General features: G+C 63.4%; 2 protein-coding genes across 4 annotated transcripts; one reads left to right on the top strand and one right to left on the bottom strand.

The window, feature by feature from the left end:
- The first annotated feature begins 137 nt into the window (after positions 1 to 137).
- On the top strand, positions 138 to 2,722 carry INHA (inhibin subunit alpha). The gene is made up of 2 exons (XM_065638026.1): positions 138 to 775; positions 1,461 to 2,722. Exons 1-2 carry the CDS (start codon positions 409 to 411, stop codon positions 2,192 to 2,194), a joined length of 1,101 nt encoding a protein of 366 aa, XP_065494098.1. The 5' UTR covers positions 138 to 408; the 3' UTR covers positions 2,195 to 2,722.
- A 602-nt stretch (positions 2,723 to 3,324) lies between these two features.
- LOC135990168 (gap junction gamma-1 protein-like) lies at positions 3,325 to 8,706 on the bottom strand. Of its 3 annotated transcripts, none has more exons than XM_065637618.1 (3): positions 8,620 to 8,706; positions 4,450 to 5,654; positions 3,325 to 4,321 (listed from the first exon to the last, which is right to left on the bottom strand). In XM_065637618.1, exons 2-3 carry the CDS (start codon positions 5,627 to 5,629, stop codon positions 4,314 to 4,316), a joined length of 1,188 nt encoding a protein of 395 aa, XP_065493690.1. In that variant the 5' UTR covers positions 5,630 to 5,654; positions 8,620 to 8,706; the 3' UTR covers positions 3,325 to 4,313. The 3 variants fall into 3 exon arrangements, with proteins under 3 accessions (XP_065493690.1, XP_065493688.1, XP_065493691.1); XM_065637616.1 differs by lacking the exon at positions 8,620 to 8,706 and adding an exon at positions 7,965 to 8,042; XM_065637619.1 differs by lacking the exon at positions 8,620 to 8,706 and having other exon boundaries at positions 4,450 to 5,734.
- Positions 8,707 to 12,219: the final 3,513 nt, after the last annotated feature.

Genomic DNA, 12,219 nt, shown 5'->3' with positions numbered 1-12,219 from the left:
GGCCTCTCAGGGATCTGGACTCCATCAGGTCCCTGCCCCGATGTCCCTGCTGTGCAGAGCCACTGCCACCTCTCACTATCCCCTCAGAAGCCCCAGATCTGCAGCACTTCCAGCCAGGGGATACCCAGCACCAGCAGCTGCAAAGCTCACCCAGGGTGTCCCCTCCATCCCTGACAGCACAGGAAAGCTTTCCCAGCAGCACGCTGCCTGCAGCCCAGCCTCCCCGGCCCCACACACCCACTGCCCCGGCAGCATCTCCCCCCTGCACCCCCCTATCCGGGCGCCATTCCCCCCACCCAGATCACACTGTCCTTGCAGTCCTTGCATTCCAGACGTCTCAGCGCTTTCACTGCCCAGAGATAATATTCACAGCGAGCAGACGTTTGCGTCAGTGTCAGATAGGTCTCAATGCCACCCTGCCCCAGGGGGAGAACAGCGGGCAGACGTGCTGGGCAGGCAGGCACGCACCCGCGGCAGAGCCCCCCAAACCACCGTCCCACTGTGCACCCCACGATCATGCTGCTGCTCCTGCACCTGCTGCCTGCCATGCTGCCCACCGCTGCCCTGGCCAGCTGCACCGGGGCTGGTGCTGACCGACAGCTCATCCTGGCCAAGGTGCGGGCTCGAGTGCTGGAGCATCTGAGCCCCCCACTCCTCCAGGAGGAGCCCCAGAAGGAAGCAAGAAGGGTGCACCGGAGAGATGTCCTCGAAAACGATGAAGTTGAGCCCGAGGAGCTGGAGGACACCTCCCAGGTGATCCTCTTCCCTTCCACAGGTGAGAATACCCTGGTGAGATGGAGAGGGCAGAGGGGTGAAGGAGGGTGGGGGCCTGAACAGTGGTGATGCAGCAGGATGGAGAGACTGCTGTGGGGGTCTGCAGGAAAAGAGCAAGAGGGTATGCCAGGCTGGGGTGCAGGCATGGGCAAGATGTGGTGGAAAGCCAGGAGGTGGAAAGGGATGGCAGGTGGGCACAGGCAGAGAAGCCCAGGACACAGGCAGGGAGAGGGGCAGGCAGCACAAGGGGGTCCACAAGAGGCTGGGGAACAGCTGGTCCAGATGGGATGCAGTGAAATACAGAGGGCTGAGGAGAAGGCAGAGTGGAATAGGGTGGGATGCTAGGGAATGGGGCAGGATGTTGGGAAATGGGATGGGATACCAAGGGACAGGGCAGGATGACCAGCTATGGGGCAGGACACTGGGGGACGGGGCAGGACGCTGGGGGTCAGGAGCAGCAGTAATGGACCAGTCTGGGGCACGGCAGGGCTCAGCTGCAGGGCACAGCGCAGTGGCTGCTGCACGGCGCGAGGCATTGGCTCCCCTGCACTGTGCCGCAGCCCGTGCCAGCAGCAGGGTGACCCGCCAGCACCCCAGGGACCCTTTGCAACATCCCACCTCCTGCCAGGCATAGGGGACCCTCCCCGAGTTTGGGCACTTGCCTTGAGCATCTTTTCCCCCCATAGATGTGCCCTGTGAGCCCACGCAGCCAGACAAGCTGCTGGAGGAAGAAGGGATTTTCACCTACCTCTTCCAGCCCTCGGCGCACACCCTGAGCCGTGCAGTGACCTCCGCCCAGCTCTGGTTTTACACCGGTCCCTCAGCCGCCCCCAACCACTCGGCCCCGGACGTGCTGACCCTGTCGCTGCAGGGCCGTGTGCCGGTGGCAGCCACGACAGTGCAAACACCTGAGCACTGGACAGTGTTCCACTTCGCCCCGGTGCTGTTGCCCCAGCTCTCGCAGCCGCTCTTCGTGCTCCTGGTGCGCTGCCCTGGCTGCCCCTGCCTGGCTGAGGGGGACAAGATGCCCTTCTTGGTGGTCACCACCCGAGCCAAGGGTACCGAGAGGACTCGCCGCTCTGCCATGCCCTGGTCCCCGGCCGCCCTGAGCCTGCTGCAGCGCCCATCCGAGGACCTGGCTGCCCACACCAACTGCCGCCGGGCTTCCCTCAACATCTCCTTCGAGGAGCTGGGCTGGGACAAGTGGATCGTGCATCCCAGCAGCTTCGTTTTCCACTACTGCCACGGGAGCTGCGCTGAGGGCCACGGGCTGAGTCACCGCCTGGGCGTGCAGCTCTGCTGCGCTGCCCTGCCCGGCACCATGCGCTCCCTGCGCGTCCGCACCACCTCCGACGGTGGGTACTCCTTCAAGTATGAGACGGTGCCCAACATCCTGGCCCAGGACTGCACCTGCGTCTAGGGCATCCTGCAGCCCGGACCCAGACCGTGATCCTGCCCAGGAGTCGCTCACCCAGGGAACCACCCGCCCCACATCATAGGGACCAGAGGGATCTTGCAGGGAGGTTTGGGCTGCACCACCCTCCCCTGCACAAGCCAGTTTCAGGCTGCTCCAGGTACATTCACACTGCCAGACCTGCCCCACAGCCATCCCAGCCCGGAGCAAACCAGGTCACGGTGGGGCTGGGAGAGGCACAGCCTCCAGCAGCAGCACCGACCCCTGCCGAAGCCAGCCTGCTGTCTGCAACCAGCTCAGCCTGTTTCTCTCCACCAGTTCCATCCGAACAATTTCCCTGCCCCCCAAAAAAGACTGGAGTCCCGCTCCTGCTGCAGAGTACAACAGCCTCCCCATGTTACCGAGCGGGGCCAGGCTGCTGCGGCAGGACCAGGATGTGCCAGCGTGAAGCCACGCCAGGGCCTCGCACCAGTGCTGGGGCTGGTGGCACATGCGGCACTGCAAGCGAGCCCTCTCCTGGTGGCACAGCCTGTTGGGAAGCTGAACAGGGTGAGTGAAATAAATCTGTTCCCTTTACCAAAACAGCCTGGAAATGCCAGCTTGCATCAGAGGCAGCCACAGAGGCAGCAGGCAGTTGTGCAGTGGGATACGAGCTTCCCGGGGGCTTTTGGCTGGAGGAGGGAGGGGAAGGGTGAATGCTGTGAGAGGGGTCCAGCTCCAACCAGGGGTCCCTTAGAGGGGGCTGGGGTGTGCTGGCCAAAATCAGCACGGCATGGCTAGGTTTGATCCAGCCACAAGGCAGGGGAGTGTGGGGCAGGGGAGCACCCCTGCTGCTCCCAGCTGCAGCGGGACAGGGAGGCACCGGGGTGGCAGCGGGATGGGGAGGCACAGGGAAGCCCATCACAGGGCCCCCCGCCGGGGAGAGGACCGTGCGGGAAGGTGACTGGAGCAAGCCCGCTCCACCAGGCCCAGGGAGGCTGCCCCAGCTCCGGCTGCAGCCGCCTCCCCACGGCAGGAACGACTGAGTCAACCCGGGCCGAGCAGGGAGGTCCCAGGCAGGCGAGCGCTGCCTGCCCCAGCCCATCTGCGTAAGATTCCCTTCCCACCCCTTCCTCCCAAAGGACCGGATGCAGCGGTTCAGTACAAAACGTCTCCAGTCTTTACTAATATAGATTTAAAAAAAAAAAAAAAGAACGAACAAACTAAAACCAGAGTGACAATCATCGTTTCTGAGTAAAAACCAACGCTACAAAAGTCCCCGTGTGGCCCTGGCTGAGATGATGAGAAATGCCCCACTGGCTCCCGGCCAAGCCTGGCTCGGGGTGCTGTGTCTCCTTGCCATGGGATCACGGTCCGGCCCCACACCGCGGGTCCTGGCCCCACAGCCAGAGCGGGAGGGGATGGGCTTTGGTCCAAGTGCAGCCAGCTGGGAGCGGGGCAGAGGCAGCGGGAAGGACAGGAGGACAGCCCCTGCCCTCTGCACAGACATTCCCCAGCAGCCCAGCCCCATGGCTCACAACCCTGAGCCAGGACGCTGTGCAGCACAGCCCCCCGGCCACAACAGCACCTTCCGGCAGCGGCTGCGCCAGGACACCCCCTCCCTCCCTTTCCGGTCCCCACTGTCCTCTCCGCCTCAAGCACAATGCCATATCGACACCCTGCCCCACGGTTCAGGCCGGCCAGCCAGACCCCCACACTGCGGGGGCAATACCAGCATCACTGGTGCAGCCCGTGCATCCCCAGCACCAGCTGGTGCAGCAGCGGGTGACAAGCGGGCACGGAGGGCACGGGGAGGCACGAGCAGAAGACACTCGTGCGGGAGGGTGAAACAGGAGACTGGGGGGCACAGCCCCAGAGCAGGGGTCGGGAGCGGATTATAAAAATGCCAGGGCGCACACACTAACAAGTTTATAAAAATGTACAAAAATAAGATATTCCCTTTGTGAAAATTAAGTAGGAATGTCCCCAAGACCCTCATCCCTGCTGCTGCCCACAGGGACAGGGCTGCCCAGCCAGCCCTGACAGACAGACGCATGTCCCCCTCTGTCCCATGCTGGCAGACTGCCTGTCCCACGGTGGCAGCGGCAGTCACTCCGGCAGACAGCACTGTCGTCCCTGGTGGCACTCACAGCCCTGCGGGGAGCAAGAGGCAGGTTAGCACCTGCCCTGGGGGGAATGGTGACCCCTCCCTGGGGGAGCCCGAGGGCAGCCCCCCATAGCCTCACCCCAGGGGGGCAGCTCCCTCCCCCTCCCCAGCTCACCTGTGGTCCTCTCGCAGGCAGTGGTCCCCTTCTCATGGGCGAGGTTGAGGCGGTTCTGCTCAGCGGCGATGCCGTTGGCCTCGGGGCTGCTGCTGCGGGCAGGGCTGGGGGGCCGCAGGGGGGGCTGCAGGTGGAAAGCCACCTCCAGGTGCTCCTGGGCCAGGCGCAGGTGCTCGCGCAACCGGTCCAGCTCATGCGCTGGGGGAGCCCCGGCCAGGGCGAAGCGCCCCACGGCCGCCTGCGCCAGGCTCTCCCGGTAGTCCAGCTTGTCTGGTGGCAGCAGGGTTCGCGGCGGCTCCTTCTTCAGAGAGTGGTAGGTGGGGGGTGCGCTGGGGGCTTTCTTGGGGTACTGTGGAGCAGGGCTGCCGCCGGGTGGGAGAGGGGAGCTGTCGTGCTGGCTCAGGGCATCACGGATGCGCCCCACGCCGAGGTGAACCAGCTCGCAGAGGTTAAGGAAGAGGCAGAGCCCGCTGACAGCGTACATGACGAGGAGGAAGATGGTCTTCTCGGTGGGGCGGGAGACAAAGCAGTCGACAGTGTGCGGGCAGGGGCTGCGGCTGCAGACGTAGGAGGGGCTCACCTCAAAGCGGTACAGCAGGTACTGCCCGAAGAGGAAAGCTATCTCCAGCAGCGAGCGGCACAGCAGGTGCAGGACGTAGGCACGCATCAGCCCATCCTGCTTGATGCGGCGCCGGCCGTCATGCTTCTCTCCACTCTCTGGGCTCTTCTCCTTCTCCACCTCGATCTCCTCAAAGATCATGGGGTCTTCTTCGTTATCGTCCTCCGCCTCCTCGTAGTCCCGCCCGGCTCCCCGGCGCACCACCGGCATGCGTGCCCGCCGGGCTGCCGGTGCCCGGCGCCGTGAGGACTCAGGCATGCGGGCAATGCGGTGCACGGCAAAGCCCAGGTAGAGCACCGATGGCGTGGCCACCATGATGATCTGGAAGATCCAGAAGCGGACGTGGGATAGTGGGGCGAAGGCATCATAGCAGACGTTCTCACAGCCAGGCTGCTGTGTGTTGCAGACAAACTTGCTCTGCTCATCATAGTAGATGGACTCGCCCCCCACGGCTGTCAGCACGATGCGGAAGACGATGAGGACGGTCAGCCAGATCTTTCCCACAAAGGTTGAGTGGTTGTTGATCTCCTCCAGGAGCCGTGTCAGGAAACTCCAGCTCATCCTGGCCGGGCAGCTGGCTCAAATCCTGTGGGGAAGGGGAAGGCAATCAGGCACCAAGCAAACCTGTGTGCACCTCACTGGGCTCCCCCAAACCACCAGCTGCCATCCCATCCCTGCTCCTCTCCCCCTCCCAACACCAGCGTCTCTTCCCTTATGCACCAGACTCACAAACACAGCCCTACATGGGCACCCATCCCTCCAAAACTGCGTCCCTCTCCCAGTGTCTCCTCCCCGCACTCCTGCCTACATCCTGCTCCCACCCCACCGCCAGCCAGGTGGGCAGAGGGGACCTGGGGAGCAGAGGAAAGGTTGGGACATTCACCCATCCCCTGTAGGGGAAGAGTCAGCACAGTCGCAGCCAGGGTAAACACAGCAGCACAGGGCAGCACCAGCTGGGGATTATGAGGGCACAGGCAGGGGACAGACACAGCTACCTCCACCCCTGATGCTGCGGCGCCCATCTGCCACCTGGTGCTGGGCAGGCCACCAGCCAGCACCGCACCCTGCGCCAGCACCCACCTCCTCCCACGGGGGTCCACAGGCCCCTGGAGGAAGGCAACACATGGGCAGCACAGGAGGGTGCCAGCAGCACCTCTGGCCTGCTGCAGCTTCCAGCCCTGAGCCCCAGCCAAGGGGTGATCCCCCAGACAACATCCCCCTCCAGATGCGTGCAAGACAGGTCCTCTGCACTCCGCAGGGCTTTCCCTTAAGGGCTGACAGAGACGCAGCATCACTCTGCCCCACCAAATCACGGTGCTGTGCCCTCCGTCCTGCAAGACTCCAACCCTTACAGGCCCTCAAAGCCCACGGTGGCTGGTGCTCAGAGCACCCCGCGGCCCGACGGCAAGGGCTGGTGGAGGGAGCAGAGCAGGAGAGCGATGGCAAGGGGCAGCCAAGGAACTGCACAAAGTCCTGGCGAAGCAGCTGACATCAGAGGTCAGGGAGGAAATTACGAGGGCTGTGCTGCCGTTCCCGGCCAAAGGAGACGATGCAAGAGGAGAAACCCCAACGCCACCCCCGGTTTCAGCAGCTTGCGCATGAGATGATGCAAGGGCAGTAGGTGGCAGGGCTGCCCGGGGCAAACAGAGGGGATGTGTCCCCACAGAGCCCCCAGCTTCCCCCACGCCTCGCCTGCTCTCTGGCCAGCCCCATCCCATCACCTCCGGCCAGGGCACGTCCCTGCGGACGACAGCTCCTGCTGCACTCACGCCACTATTGTCCAGAATAAGACGATCTTTTTGGCTTAGCGCAGCCTGCCTCCCAAGCAACCCCGCCTAAACAGATAAGCCCCTCCAGCAAAAGCACTCACACCTGGGGCACGCTTTTGCTGATGGCTTGGTGCTCAGCAGAGCCTGCTGAGCTGCAGGAGGTGGCACGAGCTGGCACCATGGACACAAACGCATCTCATCAGGGCCACCATTCTCCAGTGGTAGAGCACCCTGCAAGGTCCTGCTGCTGCTCTGTCTCCCCAGGGAAGGCCCTCTTCCCAAAGACCCCACAGGAAGGAGGATGCTTTGTGTCTGCATTTAGCCCTTGCCTGGCAGCAGCACACTGCCCTGGCCCCAAGGTGAGGGGCTGAAGCAGGGGACAAGACAAGGGGACCAGGCAAGAAAGCAGCCCCGGAGCTGGCAACCCTAGCGAAAGCGAAAGCTCACACACGAGCACTGCCGTGGTGGCCAAGGAAGGGTGACAGGGATGGACCGCAGCGTGGGTCAGGAGCTGCACTGGGCACGGCCAGCAGTGCAGAGCTCCCCACACCATTTCCCCCTGCCCAGTGCAGGGGCCCCAGGGCAGGTAGCCAGAACCCAGCTCTCTGCCGAGGGGACCAAGCCATCCAGTGCCTCCCAGCCATGCCGTGAGCCAGCACCATGTGCCTTGCCAGGCCCTACACCTCCGCCTCCAGCCCTACTGGCCCCCAGTCCCCCCACCTCGGGCCCCCAGTCTTTTCTGCCCCAGCCTGCCCTGCCCAGGGCCCCCCGCACCCCAGCACTGGGCAGCCCACCGTGTGGCTCACCAGCCCCTGCCCTCCCGGGGACCACCATCCTGCTGACCCTGGCCAGCCCACACTGGCACCCACTGACTCCTCCAGCCTGGGGAACAGCCCCCCCAGCCCCAGTCATCCCAAGGTTCCCACCCCACTGACTCCAGCCCACCGGGGACCTCCAGCCCTCCTAATCCCAACCCTCCGATTCCCCCTGCCTGCGGCCCCCGGCCTCCCCCACCGCAGCCCACCCCACCCTCCACCCTCCCGGGGCACCGACGCCTGCCCCACCTGCCCGGCCCGGCCCCACCGACCTGCGCCCTCCCGCCGGCCCCGCTCCCCGGCCCCACTCACGGCACGCCGAACGAGCGGCTCCCGCCGGCAGCGGCGGACAAAGCGGCGGGGCGGCGCGCCGCCGCCTCCCGCCGAACAAAGGGGCCCGGGGCCGCCCCGCCCCGCGCCCGCCCGCCGGTGCTCACCGACCGCCCCGCACCGAGCGGTTGCCGCCGCACTTGGCGCGGAGCTGCCGTCCCGCTGCGCTCCGCCCCGGCCCCGCCGGGTGACTCAGCCGCCGGGCGGGTCGCTGCCCCCCCGGTCCCGGCCCGGGAGGCCGCGCAGGGCCGCCGGCAGGGGCCGGCCCCGGCCGAAACTCGCCCGAGCATCGTGTCTGTCGGCGACATCGGCCGCGGCAGTCCCCGCTTTCCAGGCAGCGGCCGAAACCCACCCGTTCCCCGGAGGCTGCTCCCAGCCCCGCCAGCCCCATCCAGCCCCCTGGGGGCCGGATCTCCCCGTCTGCCCCCGGCGAGCGCGTTGGCTCCGGCGCCCACCCCGAGGTGCGAGGCTGAAGGTTCCTGCTGGCTGTAGGGAAACGCTGGGTGCAGCTGCAGCCCCGGGGACCCTGGCTCAGCCCGCGGTGTTGTCAGGGATGAGCAACACCTTCCAAAAGAGCGCTGGTGAGCCTGGCCACAGCGGGAGAGGAGGGAGCCAGCACTCCGGCCATGAGTCTCACCTGCACGATAGCCTCTTGTCCTCCACAACACCAAATTCTTCTTCTCTCAGTGAAGAGAGAGAGGATGGAAGAAAGGATGAACCTGGTAGCACCAGAGAAGAGGTTGCCCTACACACAGTGGGAATGTGGAGCAAAATGTGGCTGTGTGATGGGAATGTGCTTCAAATCTTCTGAAATCTTCTCACGCCCCAGGTCAGGTCCCTGCAGCAGGACCAGGGCTGAGCATGCAGAACCTCCAGATGTGCCCTGAGAGAGTCACCACTGCTATTCCTGGGCAAGAGCACCACTCTCCCAAGGCCAGAGCAGTGGCAGTGTTGGCTTTGAGTCACCACTCTGGAGCTGTGAGCTGTGCCTCTGCCAGAGCACCCCAGCCACTCACTTTCCGCACTGCTAAAATTGGCTCTGGGGTTTTCGTTGGGGCTGAGTCCCTGCGCTGGGCCGATGACGTCCTAGGCAGAGCATCCTGTCCTCGTGTGGGGACAGGGAGGGACACTGGGCTGCATTGTGCAACCTGAAGAGCCAGAGGGAAGCTGGTGTCTGCGTAAGCTCGTGAAACGCAGCTTCTTCCCACTGGAACACGTGCTCCCTCCTACAGAAGGGTTTCCATGAGCAGGCACGGGTGGGTGCAGCCCCTCCGCCCACCTCCTGCGGGCAGTGCCTGGCGCTGGCTGCAGAAGGGCTGAGGCCAGGCGGCTGGTGCAAGGAGCAGGGTGGGAAGCGTGGCTGCTGCATCCAGCGTGGGTTTTTGGTTATTCTGGGCCCATAGAGTAACAACAGCTCTACTGCTTCCCCAAGTCAGCTGCAGCAGAAGGAAGGGGAGTTGACCTGGCCACTGAGAAACACTTTCCATTGAATCCCGTCCCCACACAGGCAACTGCGGCATTAATGTTTCTGGAAGAGGAAATGTGTGTAACAGGTTCAGCAACAGATGGACTGGGAGCAACCTCCTAGGCACAGTCTCCATCCCAGACCAGGAGCAACAGACAAAGGTGGATGCAAGGGAGACAGCAAGCTGAGCACAGAAACTCAAACTTTTGGAAGGATGCAGGGAAGCATTCAGGGCCAGGGAGGAAGCCTGCGGCTGCAGCCAAGTGCCATTCACAGTGTGGCATGGAGAGGTGGGAGCTGAAGAGAGAGGGGCACAAAGGCCACATCCCAGGAGCCTGGGGAAGGCATGCAGCACACTGCCTGTGTTGAACCTCCTGCTCTTGCTAGGCTGCTAAAGCCACTTGGGATTTCCTTTCCCCACCGTCACCACTAGTTTTTAAGTGCTCCCAGGTCTCGTGTCCAGCCTAGCTTCACCCCTAGGCAGCTGAGCAGTTTGCCAGGATTAAGGGACCTACGTGACCCATTGACTCTGGTGCTCAACACATTAAGAACAAGCCCCTGTAGCAGCCACATGTTAAACTGGGGAGTGTGACCTGCTGAGGCACTGCCAGCCAAGGCCATTGTACTCAGAACAAAGCCACTCGTCAGGCCAGGGCCAGGTACAGCTGCTGCAGTGGCCGCATTTTTGCACAGCACAGCTCAGCCCATGCCCGGGCTGCCTTGGGAGGCCAGGCCCAGAGGCTGCTGTCAGACAACCCCATGGACAGGTGTTACTGTGCCTCCCAGCATCCAGACATCAGCATCAGAGCCCTCCTGTTTCCCCCACAACGGTGCCCTGTGTGTTGCCGGGCTCTGGCCTCATCTTGAGCTTGCAACACCCAAGCGCCCGCAGAGGCATCACCCTTTCAGCCTGGGGCAGAGGGCAAACCCACAACAGCCAGGAAAGGAAGGCAGCAGGCGAAGAGTGTTGCCCACCCTCATCACTTCCCATGTCAGCTGAGGCTGACAGAGCCTGGGACCACCGTGGGCAGGAAGGATGTGCAAAACCAACAGCCTTGTGGGGTCCAGCTCAGAGATAAGCTTTGCAGAGGAAACGGGAGCACTGTCACCAACCGCAAAAACTGGGACCAGCCTCAAACCACTAAATCTATGGGGCAGAGCGCAGAGCTGGAGTGTGCTGAGCACGGCAGGGTGCCTGCATGGCCTGGTGAAAGCAAGGGGAAATGGTAATTGAGGAGACAGTGGCTGAAGGGGAGTGTAAGTGCAGGGATAAGGAGAATACCCACTTCTGGGATAAGTGCTACAGCTCAGACGGGACAGGGCAAGAGCTCCCACGAGCAGCCCCTGCTCACTGCTCAGCCACAGCGCCGCGATGGAGGCGCCCTCAGCGACCCCACCACCAGGCTGCTGGACACGGGGTGCCAGGGAGGGCATGGGGCCCAGCCTGGCTCCCCATAGCAGCCTCAGTTCCTGCTCTGATCGATCGGGCAGGACGGGCTGGGCCCTGCCATGACCGCCTCTGCTTCCGGGGAGGGTGGCAGGGTGGCAGATGGCAGGGCCGGGCGCCCCAGGCATGTTTGCGGCACGGCGGTGTGGACCCTGCCCGGCTGGGGTTCGGTAGCCAGGTGAGGAAGGAGCGAGGAAGGAGTGAGGAGGGGGTGAGGCAGCTCCACCCGTCGGTGCAGGGCCGTGCCGCAGGTGGGCAGCGCGTGTCCTTGGCAGCAAACACACTCTTCCCTGATTAAACGACTCTCCTGGCACTGGGACAGGGAGCAGACGGCTCCATCAGGGACTGTTTGTCCTGATACAGGACAGCTCCACAACTGCTTAATAACCTGATAACACGCAGAGGCAGGCCACATGGCAGCAGCACAAAGGGCAATGACCATCCCCTATAACGCAGGCCAAGAGAAGGCTGAGATGGCTTCAAAATGAAGTCCCCTTCCCTTTCACCCCTGCTTGATTATGTAGCACAGTCAGAGGTACATGGCACAGCCCCTGCTCACCTCCCTCCTGCCAGGGTCTCCTTCCCAGCTCCTGGGTGCTGTCTTCTGCTGACACCCCAGTACTGCATGTTGTGTCCAAGCCCAGCCAAGCTGGAGGGCAGCCCCTGGGGAAGGGGTTTATGCAGCCCCGGGGCCATTGCTTTGTAAGCTGGGCAAGGAGCATCGGCACCTGCAGGAGGAATGAAGCTTGACAGGCAGGTCTGTGAGCCGCAGGGAACGTGTGCCCTTTGCTGCTACATCTCCAGTCCCCTGGAGATGAGGCCAGCAGGGATATTCTGCTAGAAGTAAATGACCAGTCCCTCCAGTCACCCAGTTTGATTGGAAAAAAGGCTTTGTTAGACATAGTGCAAGGGAGCTAACGGCTAACCCACAGGCTATGTATGCTCAAGGCAGTGCTGGTTTAGAGGGCAGACACACAGGGCGGGAAGCACTGAAATAGCCAAACCTGTGACTGAGGCATCATTTTCATCGATGAGCTGAACAGCAATATAAGGCAGGGCTGGTATGTGCCCATGGAAGTGGTGGTAGTTCCAGGCTCGTGGCACCGGCCAGCCTGAAGCCTGAGCCCGCGGCTGCGTGCAGCCTGTCTCCGGAGCCCTGTGGCTGCCCCAGGCCTGGGCATCCCTCCAGCTACACATACCTCAAGAAGAGCTTGCTCTAGGCAGACGCAGGCAGGGAAATGCTGAGATTCAGACCAGCCTTGCTCCACACTAGCAGCTGAGCACTAGAGCCAAGAGCATCCAGAAAAGGAGAGATGAAAGAAGGG

The sequence above is a fragment of the Caloenas nicobarica genome, chromosome 6, assembly GCF_036013445.1.
Source record: "Caloenas nicobarica isolate bCalNic1 chromosome 6, bCalNic1.hap1, whole genome shotgun sequence".
Classification (NCBI taxonomy): Eukaryota; Metazoa; Chordata; class Aves; order Columbiformes; family Columbidae; genus Caloenas; species Caloenas nicobarica.
This window is presented reverse-complemented; position numbering and strand designations above follow the sequence as displayed.